This window comes from Pristiophorus japonicus, chromosome 2 (genome assembly GCF_044704955.1).
Source record: "Pristiophorus japonicus isolate sPriJap1 chromosome 2, sPriJap1.hap1, whole genome shotgun sequence".
NCBI classification, from domain to species: domain Eukaryota; kingdom Metazoa; phylum Chordata; class Chondrichthyes; family Pristiophoridae; genus Pristiophorus; species Pristiophorus japonicus.
In genome coordinates, this window is record NC_091978.1 from 103,677,190 (window position 1) to 103,701,854 (window position 24,665).

General features: G+C 47.2%; 1 protein-coding gene across 3 annotated transcripts in view; it reads left to right on the forward strand.

The window, feature by feature from the left end:
• The window catches only part of atp8b5b (ATPase phospholipid transporting 8B5b), a 506,562-nt gene that overhangs the window by 88,847 nt on the left and 393,050 nt on the right, over positions 1–24,665 (forward strand). For all 3 annotated transcript variants that reach the window (XR_011588690.1, XM_070868497.1, XM_070868507.1), the window contains exon 4: positions 4,057–4,115. Coding sequence is in view for 2 of the 3 variants with exons in the window: in XM_070868497.1 (XP_070724598.1) it covers positions 4,057–4,115 (59 nt within the window). In the remaining variant the exon portion in view is untranslated. The remainder of the gene's footprint in view (positions 1–4,056; positions 4,116–24,665) is intronic.

Here is a 24,665-nt window from a genome sequence, read left to right on the forward strand (position 1 = left end):
CTGAGTGCGTTTAGTGCTGTGCTCAGCACTTCAATCATGTTAATGAGCAGGCACACAAATTTCCAGTGCCGCTGTTGTCAACTCCGCATCAGGACAGGGCTGGGCAGAGTTAACACATTTCCATATTATTGGCTGGCATCTGTGCCTGTATAGTTGCCTCTTGTACATCCACTGGGGAAGGTGAATGGGAGCTGCGTCACCATGTAGCCGCTTGGAGCGGATGGGGGTGGAGGGCAGGTGGTGCGCTGGTGGGGTCCCTTCAAAAGTGCACACTCTGTAGCTGATCAATCCCCTTTTTAAGGACACCCTGGTTTGGAGATCATAGTGAGTCCCACTTTATCTCCCATTTTTGAATTAAACAGAAAGCCTTAAATTATTTGTCACCTGTATTTTGTTGGCTGTGAAGAAATAATATTCTAATTGTTGATGTGTGTGTGTCTGTGTGAGTGAGAGAGAGAAGAAGCAGACGGACAGAAAAATGTATTGTTTCAGCTGTATTTGAAAGGAATTTTGAAGTGGACAGAGTGTTACTCAATATCATATGATTATTACCTATGTTTTCTTGATGAAAAACAATGACGAACAGCTGTCAGACATAGACAGATAGACATACTGACATGGAGAGAGATGGACACAGTGGAGTAAGTGGGGAGGGGCGGGGTTAAAATCTCAAAAATCGGAAACCCAACACTAACGTGCCTCCAATGTGCCCAGTTCTGGTTTTAGCGGAGGCAGGTTGGGGGATGGGCAACTAACCTGCTCTCCAGAGGTGGATTTGTCATTAAAATATTTTAATGAGGTTGTTTGCCTAGGCATCAGACTCAGACATGATAAAGACCCTGTTGACCCTGCAAAATTACCCTCACTAACATCTTGGGACTTGTGAAAAATTGTATCGTCACACTCACAGAATCATACTTTTCAGCCAATGTCCCAGACTCCTCCATCACCATCCCTGGGTATGTCTTGCCCCACCGGCAGGACTGACCCACCAGAGATGGCAGCACAGTGGTATAAAGTCGGGAGGGAGCGGCCCTGGGAGTCTTCAACATTGACCACCCGCCAGGACTACCTGGCTCCAGACCTCATTATAGTCTTGGTCCAAACACGGACAAAAGAACTGAATTGCTGGGTGGTCTGGGGAAACCCAAACTGAGCATCAGTGAGCAGGTTATTGGTGAGGAAGTGCAGCTTGATAGCTCTTGTCAACGGCACCTTCCATCACTATTCTGATGATTGAGAGTAGGCTGATGAGGCAGTAACTGGCCGGATTGAACTTGTCCTGTTTTTTTTGTGGACAGGGCATACCTGGGCAATTTTCCACTTTTTCAGGTTGGTGTCAGTGCTGTAGCTGAGATGAGAGTGATTGCCCTTGACATCAAGGCAGCATTTGGCTGAGTATGGCATGATTAAATAATGATTGTATTTTGTTGATTGGAATCAGAATGTTTACAGCTGTGAAACAGAAAGATAGATGTCTAGAGAGAGAGATAGAGAGAGAGAGAGAGAGCAATAGAGACAGAAATACACCCAAAAATCAATCATAACACCCACCCCCACCTTCCAGTGCAATTTAAAAAAAAAATGATTCTTGTGATGTGGGCATCACTGGAAAGCCCACATTTAATGCTCATTCCTAGTTGTTCTGAAAAAGTGCAGGTGGACTTTCTCCAGAACCACTGCAGTACTTGTTGTGATTATGCTGCTTGATAATGATAGGTAAGAAATTCCAGGATATTGGTGGTGGAGCGGTGGATATTGAGCCCAATGGCACTGGATCTGATCAAGTGAATTGTTCAGTTTTAGATGATGTTACCTGACTTAAATGTTGTTGGGGCTGCACCATGTAAGTGAGTGGTGAATTTTCTGTCACACTCTTGACTTGAGTCTCGTAGAGGATGGAGAGGCTTTGAAGGGGTCAGGAAGTGAGCTACTCATCAGAGTACCCAGCCTCTTTCCTCCTTTTGCACCAGTGTTCATATGGCTGGTCCAGTTCAGCTTCTGGTCAATAGTGACTCCAAGAATGTTGGGCTCTCTCTTGTTCAAAATGGTCAATACCTGGCACTTGTGTGGTGCCACTGTTACCTGCCACTTCTCAGTGCAAGCTTGGATGTTGCCCAAGTTTCTGCTGAAGACTGGCAAGGCTGTTCAATTATCAAAGTGGAGCTGAACATTATATAATTGTCAGTGGACAGCCTCGCTCCTCACCTTATGATGGAGCAGCAGATGGATGAGAAATTCCTGCAGTGCTGCCCTGAGGCTGTGATGATTGGCGTTCAACAACCATGACCATCCTGTTGCATCCAGGACTGGGTCAAGGCTTTGGTGAGGTCTGGAGCCAAGGGGTTCTAGTAGAATCCGAACTGAGTGTTGGTAAGCAGGTTATTGGTGGCAGGTTATAGATGCTATTCATTACTGCTTGATGATTTGCAGGAGACTGATAGGGCAGTAATTGGCCGAGTTGGATTCATCCTACTTTTTGTATATTGGACATACCAGGCAATCTTCCACATTGTCAGGTAGAGGCCAATGTCATAGCTATACTGGAACAGCTTGTATAGGGGAGTGGCTAGCTCTGGTACGCAGGTGAAGTTCTACAGCTGGGATGTTGTCAGTATCCATAGCAATTGAGGTGTCCAGTGCGCTCAGCCACCTAATGTTATATGGATGATGTGAGCAATAAGAAGAACAGGACAACAACGGAATGCTAATGGGATCAGAACAACAGAGAAAGAATGGAAAGGAGGATGGGAACACAAAAGAATTGGGGGGAGCAAATGAAAACCAAGGAGAGACAGAAAAGAGACAGTGTCGACATCAAAAACAGGGAAAGTTAACATAGAGGAAGACCAGGAAAGAGGAATCAGAAGCCGATAGGAGGAGTGGAACTAAAACAGGAGCAGGACATGACACCAACTCAGTAAAGACAAAAGACGTGCAATGCAAGAAAAATAAGTTGCAACAGGAGAAACACTGATGATAAGATGTGCTTCAGTGAACAAGAGACAAAATTGCCTAACAAGTACACTGGGTAGGACACAGCAAAGATGTAGACAAAATCCAAAAGTTGATAATGCAGAAAGAAAACAACACAACACACATAGAAGCAGAAAGGAAGATAGACACACAGAGCAAAGCATAGAAATACAGACAACAGCACTGAAGAGACAGTTCTGCCAACACGAAGATGGCGCAAACAGCTTACGTAGTGTATCCTTCAATGTACCATGAGCAATGTTAGGTCATAATGAACAATCTTCTGTTGTGCAATTATTGTGCCCAAAACAGAACAGTTTTAATATGAGGCATTGCCCATGTATGTAAACAATCAGGAGGTGTAATTGAATTTAGGAAACACTAGTTTTATCTTCATTTGAGGTGTATATTGAAATTATATGCCATGAATTTAAGAACTGTGGATTATTTTAAGAAGGTATAAAGACAGTGAATGCTGGAAACACATAGCAAGTCAGTCACCATCTATAGAGCAAGGATAGGCTATTGTTTTGGGTATAGACCTTTCACCTAGAATTTCACCCAAAATGTTCATGTATCTGTCCTCTTTATAGATGGTGACAAACCTGCACTTTTCCTGTCACTTTCTGTGTTTTTTATACATTTTCAGCATTTGCAGTGTTTTTTTTATTCCTTTAAGAAGGAAAGAGATGAGGACCTGGTAAGGAGAGGTGTAAAGATAGTTGAATTTAGTTTAGTTGAATGGGCAAAATTGTTTTTTCCTATTGCTATTATTTTGATGTTCTTGTTACTTTTAAACTACATTGGACATATATTAACATTTTAAGCTGTAATCGTAGAACCAAGATGAGCAATTAACAAAATTGTGAAGTGCATTAACTCTGAGTACTAATTTGTAATTAATTTTTATAGAATCTTACAGCACAGAGGAGGTCATTCAGCCCTTCGTGCCTGTGCAGGTTCTTTGAAAAAGTCGTCCAATTTAGTCCCACACCCCAGGTTTTTCTCCATAACCCTGCAATTTAGTCCTCTTCAAGTGCATATGTTTGTGTAACATAATTATTCACTTTTGTTTTACAGAGGAAGAAAGATATTTAAGGGCAAATGACAAAGATTTCAATGTGAAATTCCATTATGTGGTAAGTGAACTTAAAATTTTAAATTTTGACAATGTATCCTTGATGGCTGAGTGGGTAAATGCACTGTATAGTGTGGCACAGAATTGGGATGATCCCAGGTTTAACGCCTGGTATGCCCTGGCTATAAAACAATACACACAAATATAATTTGTTACGTCAATTATCTGACTTGTCATGGTATTGTTAGTATCTTACCCTATTATTATGTATGTAATAACTCAATAGATTGAATACTGTAAACTAACACAGGTACAAACCTGCTTTATTAGGGCCCAAAGTGATCACATTACATGATGGCTTGCCTTTTATATCTGGGCCACACATACGTGCGTACAGCCCAATGACCTCTGACAGTGGCACCACCTGCTGGCTTGTAATCCCAGGCATAAATATCCCCCTTTAAGATATTAGTAACAGTCTTTTTACAAATTGAGACAGTCCGGGGCTTTCCGCTCCTGAGTTAATCGCCTCAGTTCAACTCCAGCCTTGGGCAAGCGTTCTGAGTCTGTTATGACTGGGGGCTGGGTAGCCGATCTGATGGGAGTGGTAATGACCATGTCAGGGATTGAAAGTCCAGATTCATTGATAAGACAGCGGAGTCCTCTGATGACTGAGAGTAGGTTGGTTGGCCACTGATTGTGTCTTCCTCAGACTGTTCCGGTACATCCGTGCGCCGCAGCTTTATCTGATCAACATGTTTCCTGCATGTTTTCCCATTCTTAAGCTTGACGATAAACACTCTGTTACCCTCCTTGGCCGTAACAGTACCGGCGCTCCACTTGGGACCTTGACCATAATTCAGCACATACACAGGATCGTTAACAGAAATGTTGCGTGACACAGCAGCACGATCATGATACCACTGCTGATTTTGACGTCTGTATTCAACATGATCGTTCAAGTCAGGGTGGACAAGAGAGAGCTTGGTCTTGAGACCTCTCTTCATCAATAGTTCAACAGGGGGGACCCCGGTAAGCGTGTAGGGTCTTGTCCTGTAACTAAGCAATATGCATGACAAGCAAGTCGGCAGTGAACCTTGAGTTACATGTTTCATACTCTGCTTGATAAGTTGGACAGCACGCTCTGCTTGACCATTAGATGCGGGTTTGAATGGTGCTGACCTCACAGGTTTGATACCATTGAGTTTCGTGAACTCTTGAAACTCCAGACTCATGAAGCAAGGTCCGTTGTCGCTTACAACGATGTCGGGCAGACCATCAGTGGCAAACATGACACGAAGGCTCTCAATGGTAGCTGTGGATGTACTGGATGACATGATTATACACTCTATCTGCTTGGAAAATGCATCCACTACAGCTAAAAACATCTTTCCCAGGAAGGGACCTGCAAAGTCGATGTGGATCCTGGACCATGGTTTAGATGACCACAGACTCAGCGGTGATTCCGCTGGTGCTTTACTTAGCTGCATGCAGGTGTTGCACTGATGCACACATAATTCCAGATCAGAGTCAATTCCAGGCCACCATACATGAGACCTGGCAATGGCTTTCATCATGACAATACCGGGATGAGTGCTATGTAGATCATGTACAAATTTCTCTCTGCCTTTCTTAGGCATAACAACACCACAGTAAACAATCTGAATGGAAAGTTCGTCTTTGCGACGGTTGTAAGGTTTGGTCTCATCAACTATTTGCTTGGGTATGGCAGACCAATCACCACTAAGGACATAACATTTCACAACTGATAATATCGGGTCCTGGCTGGTCCAGGTCTTAACTTGTTGAGCCATGACAGGGGTTCCTTCACTTTCAAAAGCATCTATAACTGGAACAATCCATAAATTTTAATTTGATACTCTCCTTTATTTCCTTGGTTATCCACGGCTGGTTATCACTTCTCTTGCCGCCCTTCTTTTTCACTGGAATATATTTTTTTGCGCACTATGAAAGAGCTCCTTAAAAGTCCTCCACTGTTCCTCAATTGTGCCACCGTTTAGTCCTTGTTTCCAGTCTACTTTAGCCAACTCTGCCCTCATCCCACTGTAGTCCCCTTTGTTTAAGCATAGTACCCTCGTTTCTGATACAACTTCCTCATCCTCAATCTGTATTACAAATTCAACCATATTGTGATCACTCATTCCGAGAGGATCTTTTACGAGGAGATCGTTTATTTTTCCTGTCTCATTACACAGGACCAGATCCAAGATGGCTTGCTCCCTTGTAGGCTCTGTTACATACTGTTCTAAGAAACAGTCCCGTATGCATTCTATGAATTCCTCCTCCAGGCTACCCCCTGCGATTTGATTTGATCAATCGATGTGTAGGTTAAAATCCCCCATGACTACTGTCGTTCCTTTTTCACATGCCTCCATTATTCCGTTGATTATTGCCCGCCCCACCGTGAAGTTATTATTTGGGGGCCTATAAAATACGCCGACCAGTGACTTTTTCCCCTTACTATCTCTAATCTCCACCCACAATGATTCAACATTTTGTTCATTGGAGCCAATATCATCCCTCACAACTGCCCTTATGATGGTAGATTAAGTAGACTGGGTCTTTACTCGTTGGAGTTCAGAAGGATGAGGGGTGATCTTATAGAAACATTTAAAATAATGAAAGGGATAGACAAGATAGAGGCAGAGAGGTTGTTTCCACTGGTAGGGGAGACTAGAACTAGGGGGCACAGCCTCAAAATACGGGGGAGCCAATTTAAAACCGAGTTGAGAAGGAATTTCTTCTCCCAGAGGGTTGTGAATCTGTGGAATTCTCTGTCCAAAGAAGCAGTTGAGGCTAGCTCATTGAATATATTCAAATCACAGACAGATAGATTTTTAACCAATAAAGGAATTAAGGGTTACGGGGAGCAGGCGGGTAAGTGGAGCTGAGTCCAGGCCAGATCAGCCGTGATCTTGTTGGGTGGCGGAGTAGGCTCGAGGGGCTAGATGGCCTACTTCTGTTCCTAATTCTTATGTTCTTATGTTCTTATTAATGTTGGGGAAGTCCAGAACCAGGGGTCACAGTCTAAGGATAAGGGGTAAGCCATTTAGGACCGAGATGAGGAGAAACTTCTTCACCCAGAGAGTGGTGAACCTGTGGAATTCTCCACCACAGAAAGTTGTTGAGGCCAATTCACTAAATATATTCAAAAAGGAGTTGGATGTAGTCCTTACTACTAGGGGGATCAAGGGGTATGGCGAGAAAGCAGGAAGCGGGTACTGAAGTTGCATGTTCAGCCATGAACTCATTGAATGGCGGTGCAGGCTCGAAGGGCCGAATGGCCTACTCCTGCACCTATTTGCTATGTTTCTATAATGTACCAGCAGCTTGTTAGAGCAAAGCAGATTAGTAGCTTTCTCAAGAGCTCTATCTTGAGACGTACCCCAAACCCAGTTGTCGCCTTTTCTTCGTAGCATGTGCAGTGGCTCTATTGTGGTGCTCAATCTGGGTAGGAAATTACCAAAGTAGTTGAGTAGACCAAGGAATGAACGCAGCTCCGTCACATTCTGAGGCTTGGGTGCATTTTTGATGGCCTTGGTTTTCGAGTCCGTGGGCCTGATGCCGTCAGCAGCAATTTTCCTCCCCAGGAATTCGACTTCCGGTGCCATGAAGATGCACTTCGAACGTTTCAGTCTGAGTCCCACTTTTTCCAGACGATGTAGAACCTCTTCCAGGTTGTTCAGGTGTTCGGTGGTGTCACGAATTGTGACCAGGATGTCATCTTGGAACACGACGGGTCTAGGGACGGACTTCAGTTGACTCTTCTCTGAAATATGGCTGCAGCCGAGCGAATTCCGAAAGGACACCTGTTGTAGATAAACAGTCCTTTATGCGTGTTGATGCACGTAAGTTTCTTCAGTGTCTCGACCAGCTTCTGTGTCATGTAGGCTGACGTCAGATCCAGTTTAGTGAACGACTTCCCCCCGGCTAGCGTTGTAAACAGGTCATCAGCCTTCGGTAACGGGTATTGATCCTGTTTCGAAACTCAGTTGATCGTAACCTCGTAATCTCCACAAATCCTGACAGTGTCATCACTCTTCAACACAGGAACAATGGGACTGGCACATTCGTTAAATGCAACCGGTGATTATGACCCCCTTCACGCTGGGGTCTGTCCAGTTCGATTTCGACCTTCTCCCTCATTATGTACGGAACCGCCCGAGCTTTATGATGGACGGGTCTTGCATCCGGACGGGTCTTGCATCTTGCTTGTGGAATTGATATCGTGAGATGATGATGCCCTCTTCTGGTTTGAGATGGTCACGAACCAGAGCACACAATTCCTCATAGTCTTTGTCCGTTGGACTTGCAGGTGAGAGAAGATCCTTTATGAGTCCATAGATTTTTGGATCTGCACTTTGGCTCTCGCGAAATTGCCGATGCCTGGTTCAAACAGCGAGGGGAACTTGCTCAGCACTTCAGCACATGGAATATCATCCTCCAATGACAACGCTTTGATATTGTTTCAATTCCATTTGTTTTTTTCTAGCCAATTCCTGCCGAACAGCGTTGGACAATTGCCTGGAACAATCCATAATGGTAAATCATGAACCGTACCATCATATGACACCTTGACTACTGCACTGCCAATCACCGTTATGAGTTCTTTAGTGTACGTATGCAACTTGCCATTGACTGGACTCGGCTTAGGCCTCACAGCCTTAGTATCCCACAGCTTGTCCAATGTCCTCTGGCTCATTATTGATTGACTCGCACCCGTGTCCAATTCCATCGGTACCAGATTCACATTAATCATTATTGGTTGGCTCTTTCTTAGGAACGAATACAGTCCATGCACGTCCTCCTCTGGTGCCTCAGATTGCATATCCAGATCCGCGCTATACTGGTCATCATCCTCCACGTGGTGTGTCGCAGCACGCTTGCTCAGTTGCGGACACATGTGCTGGAAATGCCCCAGTCTCGAACAGCCTTTACAAATGTACTGTTTAAACCGACACTGATGAGGCTGATGATTGCCCCCACAACTCCAACACGGTGAAATCGGATTCATTCCCGTTGGCGGACTTTGGGCAGCACTGCCAAACAACGATACAATCTTGTTTACAGTACTTGGCGAGTTCCGATTTTCTGATGATATCTGCTTTACGTTTTTGTCCGTCGTGGACGCCTTGGCAATCGTGATGGCCTTGCTCAAATCCAGTGTCTCCGCCACCAGTAGCTTACGCAGGATCACCTCATGTTTGATGCCGATTACAAGAAGTCCCACAGCATGTCTGCCAACGCGTTTTCGAACTTACATGGTCCAGCTAGACGTCTTAGGTCGGCAACGAATTCCGACACACCCTGGCCATTAGAACAAACGTGCTTGTGGAATTCATATCGTGAGATGATGATGCCCTCTTCTGGTTTGAGATGGTCACGAACCAGAGCACACAATTCCTCATAGTCTTTGTCCGTTGGACTTGCAGGTGAGAGAAGATTCTTTATGAGTCCATAGATTTTTGGACCGCAAACCGTGAGGAAGACCGCTCTGCACCCAAGTGCGTCAGTGGGTTCCTCCATTTTGTTGCCATGAAGTACTGGTCCAGGCGAGCTACAAAATCTGCTCAGTCCTCTCCCTCCACGAATCTCTCCAGAATTCCAATTGTGCTCATTTTTGCATGCGAAGGTTCTGAAGTTACCTCGTCGCCAAATGTTATGTATGTAATAACTCGATAGACTGAATATTGTAAACTAACACAGGTACAAACCTGGCTCTGCTTTATTAGGGTCCAAAGTGATCACATTAGATGATGGCTTGCCTTTTATACCTGGGCCACACATATGTGCGTACAGCCCAATGACCTCCGACAGTGGCGCCACCTGATGGCTAGTAACCCCAAGCATACATACATGACACTTATAGTGGAGGATAATTCTGCTGGAGCCAAGGTTAGTGTAGTCAGTAACTGCATTATATATGGTTCGCCGCAGGAGTCCCAGTTGCTGATGGGTGGTGTGGTGGGAAGTCTGAGGTAGGCCCAAACTTGCAGCGTTGGGTTTAAAGTAGGGGTTTAAGTGTTTAAGACTCCCTATTAGGGTCTATTGGGGCTAGGGGTAGTTGAGACAGTGAGAAGGGGAAGTTGAGGGTTGAAAGTTGCCGATGGTAGAGGATGGGAGTTGATTAGTGGGGGAGCTCCCCTTGGCTGTCCTCGCCGCACAGCGCTGCTCCCCATCATCAAGATCCACGGCACAGCCCTGGACAACGCGGACCATTTCCCATACCTCGGGAGCCTCTTATCAACAAGAGCAGCATTGACGACGAGATTCAACACCGCCTCCAGTGCGCCAGTGCAGCCTTCGGTCGCCTGAGGAAAAAAGTGTTTGAAGACCAGACTCTCAAAACTGCCACCAAGCTCATGGTCTACAGGGCCGTATTAATACCCGCCCTCCTGTATGGCTCAGAGAATGGACCATGTACAGCAAACACCTCAAGTCGCCGGGGAGATACCACCAATGATGTCTCCGCAAGATCCTACAAATCCCCTGGGAGGACAGACGCACCAACATCAGCGTCCTCGGCCTGGCCAACATCCCCAGCATTGAAGCACTGACCACACTTGATCAGCTCCGCTGGGCAGGCCACATTGTCCGCATGCATGTCACAAGACTCCCAAAGCAAGCGCTCTACTCGGAATTCATTCACGGCAAGCAAGCCAAAGGTGGGCAGAGGAAACGTTACAAGGAGATCCTCAATGCCTCCATGATAAAGTGCAACATTCCCACTGACACCTGGGAGTCCCCGGCCAAAGACCACCCTAATTGGAGAAAGTGCATCCGGGAGGGCGCTGAGCACCTTGTGTCTCATCGCCAAGAGCATGCAGAAAACAAGCGCAGGCAGCGGAAAGAACGTGCAACAAACCAGTCCCACCCACTCCTTCCCTCAACGACTATCTGCCCCACCGGTGACAGAGTCTGTGGTTCTCGTATTGGACTGTTCAGCCACCTAAGAACTCATTTTAAGAGTGGAAGCAAGTCCTCCTCGATTCTGAGGGACTGCCTATGATGATGATATGTATGGTTATTCTTGGTGTGGGATTCTGGCTATGTTGTCACGTGGTTTAATTTTTTATTATATGTTTTCAGCTGCAGTGAACTGCATTCATATTAAGCACAATGGTAAAATACAGCTTTGTAAGACCACCCAAACATCGAATTCTGTACTGAAACACTGCTCAGTGTACAAAAACTAGGTTTGGTTACTTTGAGTGGGATGGCTAAAAAAGATTTCAGGCAAACTGATGCTGGTCGTGTTTCAGCAAATATTTCTGAACACATTTCTGTTGGCAGTTTCAGTAGAACATAGACCTTGAACCTCAATGTAATAAAATTTACATTTCCGCAAGTGAAGCTGATCAGTTAATTTATGAGTGATACAGATCACATTGACTTGTCGAGGAAAGTCTGAATGATTGCCTTCATGGAGATATCGTTCCACTGATAACAGCAAGGAAGAGAAAGCTTCTGTGATGTTACCACAAAGGAAAGTTGTCGGCTCAAGAGTCATACCTGTCAATTACTGCACATCCTCGGAGATTGACCACCAAGGCTTCTTCGACAGCACCTCTCAAACCTGTGACCTGAACCACCGAGAAGGTCAAGGGCAACAGGCGCATGAGAACACAACCACCTGCAAGTTCCCTTGCAGTCACACACCATCCTGACTTGGAAATATATCACCATTCCTTCATCGTCACTGAGTAAAAATCCTGAAACTCCCTACCTAAAAGTACTGCGGGAGCACCTTCACCTTACAGACTGCAGTAGTTTAAGAAGGTGGCTCATCACTACCTTCTCAAGGGCAATTAGGGATGGGCAATAAATGCTGACCTTGCCAGCAATGCCCACATCTCATGAATGAATAAAATAAAAATTCTCAGGACGTGGGCTTCGATGGCAAGGTCGAAATTTATTGCCTGTCACTGTTGCCTTAGAGAACGTGGTGGTGGTGAGCCTTCTTCTCGAACCACTGTGTTCTGTGTAGTGAAAATGCTCCCACAATGCTGTAAGGTGTCCAAGTCAGGATTTGGTGTGACTTGGAGGAGAATTTGGAGATGATAATGTTCCCATGCACCTGTAGACTTCACCCTTCTAGGTGGTGGAGACCGAGGGCTTGTTTGGGAGATGCTGCCAAAGAAGCCGTAGCTTGTTGTTGGAGTGCATCCTGTGGATAGTACACATTGCAGCCACGCTACATCAGTGGTGGATGTTGGAGGAACACTGGATGTTGATATCCCAACAAATATATGCCAAGGTACCAGATGAATCCATATCTCCTTTGCCTTTCTTCACTAAGGTACTTTAGAGGAAATTTTAACTCCCAAGAACAGCTGTTGAGTAATTAAAATAATTGTTCTTTGGATCGCGATCGCAATACGGCTTGAACATGCCACTTCCGGGTTTAACGGAGACGATTTTGGATGCCTCGAGTAACCAACTTGCTGAAGTCGGGCATTAGTTAGTGCAGGCGTGCGGCCACTTATTGGTATAATTAACATTCTTAGGAGAGGTTAATGAGGTGTTTTTTAATTGAATTTTACTTAGGTTTAAATTTAATGGGTGTGAAATTGGGATCAGTAGCGCCTGTTGTAAAGGATAAACAAGAGGTGCCCTTTTCCCACATCAGAAGCAGGCATTATGCAAAGAGGTACATATGCAAATAAGGAGCCTAACACCTGCTTCTGGTCCCTGCTGTAACTTTGGTTTACCCTGAGGCAGCCAGCGGCAGTGCTAATTGCCTCTAGGAAAATCGACTCTAAACACCACGTAAGTAAAACAAGGTCAGTACTCACCATAATCACCGTTGCTTCCGGTCCCGAGATCTCTGACCTCACTCCTGACTCCAACCTCCAGGCCTTCCCGATCTCCACCCGATCCTGGCCCCAATCTCCTAGCCACCCTGACAGCACTCTTGGTCCCCTCCCCAACCCCTCCCAACAGTTCTCCTGAGGTCTGCGATCTTCCTATCTGATCCTTGACAGCACTTCCGGCCCCCCAACAGTGCTCCCAAGGTCTGCGATCTTCCTATCCAATCCCCCAACAATATTCCCAAGGTTTACGATCTTCCTACCCGATCCCCAAATAGCACTCCTGGGGCTCGGGAAACTGATTAATGAAACGGAGGCAAGATTGAATTGCAGTTCAGGTGAGTATTTAAACTTGCGTTTGCCAATTTTAATTAAACCTCACTTATTACAGTTGGTTTTTCAGGGCCCAACATTGCCCAAGCCGTTTTTTCGGCGCACTGACCTGAACCGCGCCGACTTTGCGCGCTGGAAAGGGCGGCAGAAAAAAGGGGCCCCATCCTGGCCGCTCTTTGGAGTCCCCAGTTCCCAGACTTGTGACGTGGCATGCAGTCTATGGTGGGGGGGGGGGGCGGGCGCAGCAACAGGCCAGCGCTGAAAGCACTGCCAGCACCTGCGCACATGCTCAGTGAGGGCTGTGCGCATGCTCCTGCCCTCCCAGCGCATCCTGTGGGCTGTGAGCAGGACCCGATTCTCGCCGCACCCTATCCCCAGCCGAGTGGCCTCCCGCACTGGCCAGCCGGCCCGCTGAGTTCCTGGGAGAGGTAGGACTTCGGTTCTATTTTTTAATTAGTGGTTGTGCTTGAGACTTTTGATTGGTGCGGGGGGGGAGGAGGAGAGTTTTGGGGGGGTGGGGAGAGAAAGAGTGTATTGTGGGGGCGGGGGGAGAAAAAGAGTGTATGGGGGCGGGGGGGCGGGCGGCGGAGAGATTTGAGGGGGCGGGGGAGAGAAAGAGTGTTTTGTATACCAGCATCTCTCTCTCTCTCTTTGGCTACCCCGCAACCCCCCCACCCCGTCCCGCCCACCCGTGACATTACGGCCAGCAGCTCGCATTTCTCTGGTAGGATTTACTTCATTTTTATTAGTATTTTAAATGTTTGAGCTTTTCCTTGCAATGTTTGGTGCTTGGTTGTTGAGGTCCTCTCCAGTTCTCTTCCCTCCCCTATCCCTGCCCTAGTGCCTGCCAAATGTGCGCTGCTTTTTCTTCATTGCCCGCAAGGTTTTTCAGAGCTGGCCACATATGCTGACCTAAGCCAATTTGGAGTAAGTTTTTGCTGGCCAAAGTGGCATAAATGCCCAAAACTGGCATAAGTGTCTGGTAACGCTCCCTTTTAAAAAAACTGACCGAAAAAAATTGTACCTAACTGACTTACTCTGGAGAAAATCTTTTGGAGAAAATGGCATTTTTTAACTTACGCCAGAAAAAACAACTTACTACAAAAAAATTGATGTAAGTCATGGCCAAAATTGGGCCCTCAGTTCCTTCTGGCAAATATTTGGCAGAGAGTTCTTATGTGGTACAGCCTTTTCTTAACTTTGGAGGTTTTCAAATTGACAAGAGCAGGATGGGAGGTGCATTGGATGTGTTTTGTCAGCATATTAGAAGAGGAAGACCATTGCAGCGATGACACACTAGTGGGATCAACATGTGCACAGCAGGGGCTGCACAGGAGAGAGAAGAAGAGGGGCCAAGATGCAGGAGGAACTATGCATATCACAGTGTTTACAGACAGAGGTTCAGCTTCCTTGACCTCTCGCAAGAGCAGTGCTTCTGCAGGCAAAGGTTGTCACCCAGGGTAGTGGCAGATATCTGCAGTCTCCTAGGAGAAGACTTGCTACCTGCTGCTGGTGGCCACGGATTATCATTGTTGTGAAGGTCAGCACCATATTGAATTTTTTTGCCCCCAGTTCCTTCCAGGTTGCTACCTGAGTCATCTCAAGGGTCTCACAGTCTGCTGCACAAAAATGCATAAAGCAGTTGATGGATGGATTGTATGTCAGGGCTGGGAGTTGTGTAAACTTAATTTGTGATAACAATAGCTAGAATGAACGGGCACTCTGATTCGTCTCTCTGGCTGAATTCTCAAATGTATAGGATGCCATCGATTGCACACATGGCAATCGCAATCCGAGCACTAGCACAGCAACCAGGAGTTTTTATAAACCGCAAAGGATATTCGTCCATCAGTGCGCAGCTGGTGTGCAACCACAAGAGAAGGTGTATGCAGGTCTGCGCCAGATTCCCTGGGAGCTGTCATGATACGTTCATACTGTGGCAGTCCAACATTCCAAACCTTTTTGTTCCAGGAAGCGGACTAAAGGGCTGGCTCTGAGGAGACAAGGGATACTCCCTTCAATCTGGGCACAAGTGTAGTGTGAGGAACAGGAGCACTACAATGAGAACCAAATTACCATAGAGCAAGCTTTTGGAATGTTGAAGATGTTCTTTAGGTGCTTAGATAGGTCTGGAGGCGCCCTTCAGTACTCACCAATGACTGTCCAGAACAATATATCGCAGCAGAGAGTAAGTGGAGGAGGGTGAAGCGGCTCATTACTCGGCTTCGGTGAGAAGAACATAGAGGAGGAGGAGAAGGAGGATGAAGATAGAGATGGGGTACCCATATTACTGTCAGGGAAGTCCTAATATCATGAAGATTCAGCTAGTGTAAAACATAAATGAAATCCTGTGGTCTGCTCCCACAACCAGGACCAACCCCCTCCCTTTGCACTAAACAGTCCTTCAACCACTCATTCACCCATTGTGCATCTGCCCAATGGGTCCCATCACTATCATCCTTCTCCTGGCCCAGTGCCACATTACTCCTACCACTCTGCTGCAGACCAGCTTGATGGAGATCAGTGACATGTTGTAAGGCCAGGGATACAGTATCTGTCATCTTGTTTAAGGTGGCAGACATCTGCATGTCTGTGATCATGGCCTGCATGGACTCGTTTGAGAGCCGTGCTTGAAGCTTCTTGGAGGCGGACACTTTCCCCGTGGGACACATTCTCGCAATTCCCTGCACCACCAATCCATCAGTTATCTCTCCACTTCCGACTGAGAGGGACGCAGATGTCAGGGTCTCATGCTCGGCACCTGTTAGCTGGATTATTTATGGCAGCCCACCTCCAGTACTCTCCCTTGCATTTTGCACTCTCTTCTACAAGAGGCAAAAAAACAGAACTGTGAGTGAGTGAAGGTCAGGTATTCACCTGATGGATGAAGTGTATTCGATGAGGATGACTATGAGACAGATGCATCACATTGCATAAAGATTGGGGTGAGTGGCAACGATGGATGGAGAAATGGGGAGGTGATGAAGTACATAGAAAGTGAAGGCTGGGTGCTGCTGAAAGCTGAGTGGCTGTGAGGAATGATGTGATGCTTGGCAAGACTGGGTGAAAGGGGGCGGGCCCTTAAACCACAGGATGTAATTGAACAGCAAATGTACTCACTTTTCCTGATCTGGTTAGGTCATTAAACCATTTTCTACATTGCATCCAAGACCTGGCACAATGCTCCTGCTGCTTACCTCCTCAGCTGCCTCCAACTGTGCCATGGCTCAGTTGGTAGTACTCTCACGTCTGAGTCAGAAAGTTGTGGGTTCAAGTCCTGAAGCATTCTGGTACATAATACTACATTACAACAGTGACTACACTTCAAAAAATACTTAGTTGGTTATAAAGTGCTTTGGGACGTCCTGGGGTTATGAAAGGCGCTATATAAAAAATGCCAAGTCTTTATTTTTTCTTTTTCTTGGTGAGAGGTACCGGTTTCTTCCTCCCATTGCTGGGGGACAGTATGTCCCTCCTGCTCCTGACTGCACCCAGCAATAATTCCAGTGATGCATCATTGAATCTGGGTGCTGGCCTTGTTCTACGGGCAACATCTATCCTGAACACCTCCAGTTTCCATCTGTATATTGTCCCTTTAAATACAGCGAGATCACGTCATGCGGTGCGCATTACTCACGGTGTGCTGCTTGGAGATGTGAAACCCAGAAGTCAAAATTATTTACTTCATTTGAATTGTGATCGGAGATTCCGACCCGCTGAATTGACTTCCAGCTTTTGTCAAAGCAATTCCACCGCTCACTGCCCACCGCTCTCGGAAGCCGCCTTCAAATTAATATCTGGATCTTTGTGTTTGCAGTCTTCAACAAAATGCAAGTTGTTTTTAAATTCAAAAATCATGCCTGTGAAGACAGGAGGAGCAGGAGTGCTTCCCCGAGCCCAAGGTATGCCTGATCGGCATTCTATACCCACCGACCCCAGTGCCACTTCACTGTTCCACCCAAGAATTACCTTCGGTCTGCCATGTGGCCTGACATTAATCTTTTTAAAATGGGAGGTGCAGCAGACACAAATAATGTTAATGAGACCGAGGCCCAATTTTGCACCTACCTCAGACCTCCCAGCTCTGTGCACGGCACCCATTTCAGTTATGGTGCCAATCTAAGACGCCTTGCAGGACATTGCGAATTTGAAGGACATTTGAAGCACATGCTCAGACACTTTTTCGTACTTGGCATTGACCTCGAATCCATACTTCGCAAACATTTGCCTGTAGAGACCACAAACTTGAGTAAGCCATCGCGATAGCCCAGGTGTTCATTGCCACCAGTGACAATGCGAAGCAAATCTCTCAGCACACAAGTGCTGCTACAAGTACTGTGAACAAAGTGATATTGTCTTCGAATCATAACGTACAGGTCAGGTCACACGGACCTGCAACTACACGTCCGCAGATGTCTCAGAGTCCACCATCAAGGGTGGTGAATGCAAGGCCATTTACACCTTGTTGGTGCTGCAGAGATAATCATCGTTTCCATTCATGCCGATTCAAAGAGTACGTTTGCAAGGGCTATGGAACAATGGGACACCTCCAACGAGTGTGCAGGCGAGTTGCAAAGCCTGTTAAACCTGCAAACCACCATGTTGGTTACCACCCTGGTTACCACTCTGTACGTTACAATTCGAAAACAACATCATTTTGTTCACAGTACTTGTAGCAGCACTTGTGTGCTGAGAGATTTGCTTCGTATTGTCACTGGTGGCAATGAACACCTGGGCTATCGCTATGGCCTTACTCAAGGTTGTGGTCTCGACAGTCAAATGTTTGCGAAGTATGGATTCAAGGTCCTACGAGACGAATTTAGGGAGCTAGGAGTTAAATTAAAAAGTAGGACCTCAAAAGTAGTAATCTCAGGATTGCTACCAGTGCCACGTTCTCGTCAGAGTAGGAATCGCAGGATAGCTCAGACAAATACGTGGCTTGAGCAGTGGTGCAGAAAGGAGGGATTCAAATTCCTGGGACATTGGAACCGGTTCTGGGGGAGGTGGGACCAGTACAAACCGGACGGTCTGCACCTGGGCAGGACCAGAACCAATATCCTCAGAGGAGTGTTTGCTAGTGCTGTTTGGGAGGAGTTAAACTAATATGGCAGGGGGATGGGAACCTATGCAGGGAGACAGAGGGGAATAAAATGGAGACAGAAGCAAAAAATAGAAAGGAGAATAGTAAAAGTGGAGGGCAGAGAAACCCAAGGCAAAAAACAAAAAGGGCCACTTTACAGCAGAATTCTAAAGGGTCAAAGTGTGTTAAAAAGACAAGCCTGAAGGCTCTGTGCCTCAATGCGAGGAATATTCGGAATAAGGTGGACGAATTAACTGCGCAGATAGCAGTTAACGGGTATGATGTGATTGGCATTACGGAGACATGGCTCCAGGGTGACCAAGGCTAGGAACTCAACATCCAGGGGTATTCAGCATTTAGGAAGGATAGACAGAAAGGAAAAGGAGGCGGGGTAGTGAGGCTGGTTAAGGAGGAAATTAATGCAATTGTAAGGAATTGTAGCTTGGATGATGTGGAATCGGTATGGGTGGAGCTAAGGAAAACCAAAGGGCAGAAAACGCTAGTGGGAGTTGTGTACAGGCCACCATATAGTAGTAGTGAGGTTGGGGACAGCATCAAACAAGAAATACGGGATGTGTGCAGTAAAGGTACAGCAGTAATCATGGGCGACTTTAATCTACATATTGATTGAGCTAACCTAACTGGTAGAAATGCGGTGGAGGAGGATTTCCTGGAGTGTATTAGGGATGGCTTTCTAGACGACCAATATGTCAAGGAACCAACCAGAGGGCTGGCCATCCTAGACTGGGTGATGTGTAATGAGAAGGGACCAATTAGCAAACTTGTTGTGCGAGGCCCCTTGGGGAAGAGCGACCATAATATGGTAGAATTCTTTAATAAGATGGAGAGTGACAAAGTTAATTCAGAAACTAGGGTCCTGAACTTAAGGAAAGGTAACTTTGATGGTATGAGGCGCAAATTGGCTAGATTAGACTGGCAAATGATACTTAAAGGATTGACGGTGGATAGGAAATGGCAAACCTTTAAAGATCATATGGACGAACTTCAACAATTGTACATCCCTGTCTGGAGTAAAAATAAAATGGGGAAGGTGGCTCAGCCGTGGCTAACAAGGGAAATTAAGGATAGTGTTAAATCCAAGGAAGAGGCATACAAATTAGCCAGAAAAAGTAGCAAGCCGGAGGACTGGGAGAAATTTAGAATTCAGCAGAGGAGGACAAAGGGTTTAATTAAGAGGGGGAAAATAGAGTACGAGAGGAAGCTTGCCGAAAACATAAAAAATGACTGCAAAAGCTTCTATCGATATGTGAAGAGAAAAAGATTAGTGAAGACAAACGTAGGTCTCTTGCAGTCAGATTCAGGTGAATTTATAACGGGGGGAACAAAGAAATTGCAGACCAATTGAACAAATACTTTGGTTCTGTCTTCACGAAGGAAGACACAAATAACCTTCCGGAAGTACTAGGGGACCGAGGGTCAAGTGAGAAGGAGGAACTGAAGGATATCCTTATTAGGCGGGAAATTGTGTTAGGGAAATTGATGGGATTGAAGGCCGATAAATCTCCGGGGCCTGATAGTCTGCATCCCAGAGTACTTAAGGAAGTGGCCCTAGAAATAGTGGATGCATTGGTGATAATTTTCCAACAGTCTATCGACTCTGGATCAGTTCCTATGGACTGGAGGGTTGCTAATGTAACACCACTTTTTAAAAAAGGAGGGAGAGAGAAAGCGGTTAGCCTGACATCAGTGGTGGGGAAAATATTGGAGTCAATTATTAAGGATGAAATAGCAGCGTATTTGGAAAGCAGTGACAGGATCGGTCCAAGTCAGCATGAATTTATGAAGGAGAAATCATGCTTGACAAATCTTCTGGAATTTTTGAGGATGTAACTCATAGAGTGGACAAGGGAGAACCAGTAGATGTGGTCTATTTGGACTTTCAAAAGGCTTTTGACAAGGTTCCACACAAGAGATTGGTATGCAAAATCAAAGCACATGGTATTGGGGATAATATACTGCCGTGGATAGAGAACTGGTTGGCAGACAGGAAGCAGAGAGTCGGGATAAACGGGTCCTTTTCAGAATGTCACGCAGTGACTAGTGGAGTGCCACAGGGCTCAGTGCTGGGACCCCAGCTCTTTACAATATACATCAATGATTTGGATGAAGGAATTGAGTGTAATATCTCCAAGTTTGCAGATGACACTAAACTGGGTGGCGGTGTGAGCTATGAGGGGGACGATTAGAGGCTGCAGGGTGACTTGGACAGGTTAGGTGATTGGGCAAATGCATGGCAGATGCAGTATAATGTGGATAAATGTGAGGTTATCCACTTTGGGGGCACAAACGCGAAGACAGAATATTATCTGAATGGTGACAGATTAGGAAAAGGGGAGGTGCAACGAGACCTTGGTTCATCAGTCATTGAAAGTTGGCATACAGGTACAGCAGGCGGTAAAGAAGGCCAATGGTATGTTGGCCTTCATAGCTCGGGGATTTGAGTATAGGAGCAGGGAGGTCTTACTGCAGTTGTACATGGCCTTGGTGAGGCCTTACCTGGAATATTGTGTTCAGTTTTGGTCTCCTAATCTGAGGAAGGACGTTCTTGCTATTGAGGGAGTGCAGCGAAGGTTCACCAGACTGATTCTCGGGATGGCTGGACTGACATATAAGGAGAGACTGGATCAACTGGGCCTTTATACATTGGAGTTTAGAAGGATGAGAGGGGATCTCATAGAACTGTACAAGATTCTGACGGGATTGGACATGTTAGATGCGGATAGATTGTTCCCGATGTTGGGAGAGTCCAGAACCAGGGGACACATTCTTGGATAAGAGGTAGGCCATTTAGGACTGAGATGAGGAGAAACTTCTCCCTCGGAGAGTTGTTAACCTGTGGAATTCCCTGCCGCAGAGAGTTGTTGATGCCAATTCATTGGATATATTCAAGAGGGAGTTAGATGTGGCCCTTTCAACTAAGAGGATCAATGGGTATGGAGAGAAAGCAGGAAAGGGGTACTGAACAGCCATGATCTTATTGAATGGTGGTGCAGGCTCGAAGGGCCGAATCGCCTACTCCTGCAACTATTTTCTATGTTTCTATGTTTCTATGTCGCTCACCAGGACATCGGGTAAGCCGTGAGTGGCAAACATGGCCCGCAGGCTTTCAGTAGTGGCAGCAGACGTGCTAGCCAACATTATCTGACATTAAATCCACTTGCAGTATTCGTCTACAATCACAAGGAACATTTTACCCAAGAACGGGCCTGCATATTCGACGTGTACCCTAGACCATGATTTGGAGGGCCAAGACCATAAACTTAGTGGCGCCTCCCTGGGTACATTGCTTAACTGCGAGCATGTATTACATCTGTAAACGCAAGACTCCAAGTCCGCATCGATACCGGGTCACAACACGTGGGATCTGACTATCGCTTTCATCATTACGATGCCTGGATGGGTACTGTGGAGGTTATTGATAAAGGTGTCTCTATTGGCGCACAGAAGGCAGTCTGCCTGTATAGACATTTCATCTTTGCGCCACTGGAACGGCTTTATCTCTTCCTGCATTTCCACTGGGACACTGGATCAGCTCCTGTGAAGCACACAGCTTTTGACGAGAGATATTGGGCCCAAGTTTCGGACCGCACCGGACCTGGACGCCCATTTTTCGCGCCACAAAGTGCGCCTAAAAAAAACTTACCTATTCTCCGGCTCCCTGCAGGTCCTCTGGAGCTGGGCGCGGCGCAGCACGAGCTGTAGGGGGCGGATCCAGGTCCCTGCGCGGAAAACAGTGCTGGGACCTCTGACCATGCGCGCTACAGTGGGCGCGCATGTGCAGTAGCTCCAGGCGCCCATAACTGTGGGAGGGGCCTGAAGCACGCAGTCCCTAGCCCTGGCCGAATGGCCTTACTGGGGCTGCGTGAATAAGGCTCCTCCCACCCGACCGGACCTGACTCGACCTCTGATCCCCCCCCCCCCCAGCGACCCGACCTCCGCTCCCCCCCCCCGACCCGACCCGACCTCTGCTCCCCCCCCTCGGTGACCCGACCTCCGCTCCCCTCCCCCGACCCGACCCGACCTCCGCTCCGCCCCCTCCCCCGACCCGACCTCCATGCCCCCCACATGCCCCGCGACTCTCTCCCCCCCCGCGACTCTCCCACACCCCCCCCCGACCTCCGTGACTCCCCCCCTGGAACTCCGCGACCCCCCGCCCCCCCCCCCCCCCCCCGAGACCCGACGCCACCTACCTGTAAATCCAGCCCGAAGTCTTGGGCCCGGCCGTTCAGCCTCCTTCTCTCCCTTCCTTCCCTCCCTCCCTCCATCCTCTCTCCCTTCTCCCCCTCTCCCCCCCTCCATCCCTCCCTCCCTCCCTCCATCCTCTCTCCCTTCTCCCCCTCTCTCCCCCCCTCATCCTCCTCTCCTCCCTCCCCCACCTCCCCCTCCTCTCCCCCCTAACCCCCTACCCCCTCTCCACGTCCCCCCTCCTCTCCCCTCTACCCCTCCTCCACCTCGCCCCTCCTCTCTCCCTACCCCCTGCCACCTCTCCCCCCTATCCCCCCTCCACCTCCCCCCTTCTCCTCCCCCCCACCCCCTCCTCCTCCCCCCCACCCCCCTCCTCCTCCCCCCCACCCCTCTCCTCCTCCCCCCCACCCCACCTCCTCCTCCCCCCACCCCACCTCCTCCTCCCCACCCCCCCTTCTCCCCTCCACCTCTCCCCTCCACCTCCCCCCCCCACCCCCTCCACCTCCTCCCCACCCCTCCCACCTCCTCCCCCTCCCCCTCCACCCTACCCCTTCTCCCCATCCACCCCACCCCTTCTCCCCCTCCCCCTACTCCCCCTCCCACCCACCTTCTCCCCCTTCCCTCGCTGTCAGAAACACAGACACTGACAGACAGAGAGTGAGAGACACACACACAGACAGACAGAGAGATAGAGACACACACAGACAGACAGACAGAGAGATAGAGACACTGACAGAGACACACTGGGGGGGCCATCCCACCACGTTGTTGGAGGACTCCCGGTGCTGCAGTCGGTAAGTAGAAAATGTTTTATTTATTGATTTTTAAAATTAAAAACATTTTATTAATTTTTTTTTGATTGATTTATTGGTTGATTTATTGATGTATTTATCATTTATTATTGATGATGGCTCTTTATTTGTAAAACTGAAGTGTTTAATGTTTGTAAACTTCCCTTTAAACCCTAGCCCCCCGCCTTTCCCTACGCCTAATTTGTAACCTACGCCTGATTTTCTAAAGTGTAGACAAGGTATTTTCGAACGTACAAAAATCTTCACTTACTCCATTCTAAGTTAGTTTGGAGTAAGTTTTCACTACCTAAACTTTGAAAACAGGCGTAAGTGGCTGGACACGCCCCCTTTTGAAAAAATAATTCTGTTCCGAAGTGAAACTGTTCTAACTGACTAGAACTGGAGCAAACTAAATGCCGAGAATTCAAATTTCTAAGATACTCCATTCTAAACCAGTTGCTCCAAAAAATCAGGAGCAACTCAGGCCGAAACTTGGCCCCAATAAGGGGGCCTGCCTTGTCTAGGATTTGACTGCCGGGCAGTGACAGGTGATTGCTCATTCTCAAATGCTTCCATAACCATGGCTAGATCTGTGGGCTGCACCATTTCCACCCCCGTGGTGGGCAATGGCAGCCGACTGAGAGCATTGGCGCACTTTTGTGTGCCTGGCCTGTGGCGGATGGCGTAGTTGTATGTGGACAATGTGAGCGCCCATCTCTTGGATGCAGGCCGATGTGTTGGTATTTATCCCTTTACTCTTGGAAAATAGGGATATAAGTGGCTTATGGTCAGTTTCCAATTCGAATTTTAGCCCAAACAAGTATTGATGCATTTTCTTTACCCCATAGACACAGCTACCACTTCTTTTTCAATCATGCTGTCGGCTCTCTCAGCCTTAGACAGACTCCTGGATGCATAAGCAACGGTTGCAGTTTCCCGAAATCATTAGATTGTTGCACTATGCACCCAACGCCATATGACGACGCATCACATGCTAGTATCAAACGTTTACATGGATCATACAACACAAGCAATTTGTTTAAGCACAACAATTTTCTCGCTTTTACAAAGGAATTTTCTTGGCTTTTGCCCCAAACCCATTCGCCCCCTTTTCGTAATAAGACATGTAGTGGTTCTAGCAGTGTGCTGAGACCCGGTAAGAAGTTACCAAAGTAGTTCACGAGTCCCAGAAACGACCGCAGCTCCGTCACGTTCTGTGGCCTCAGTGCGTTCTCGATTCCCTCTGTCTTTGTGTTGGTGGGCCTGATGCCGTCTGCCACAATCCTCCTTCCCAAGAACCCCACTTCAGGTATCAGGAAAACGCTCTTTGAGCGTTTGAACCTGAGACCCACGCGGTTGAGTCGACTAAG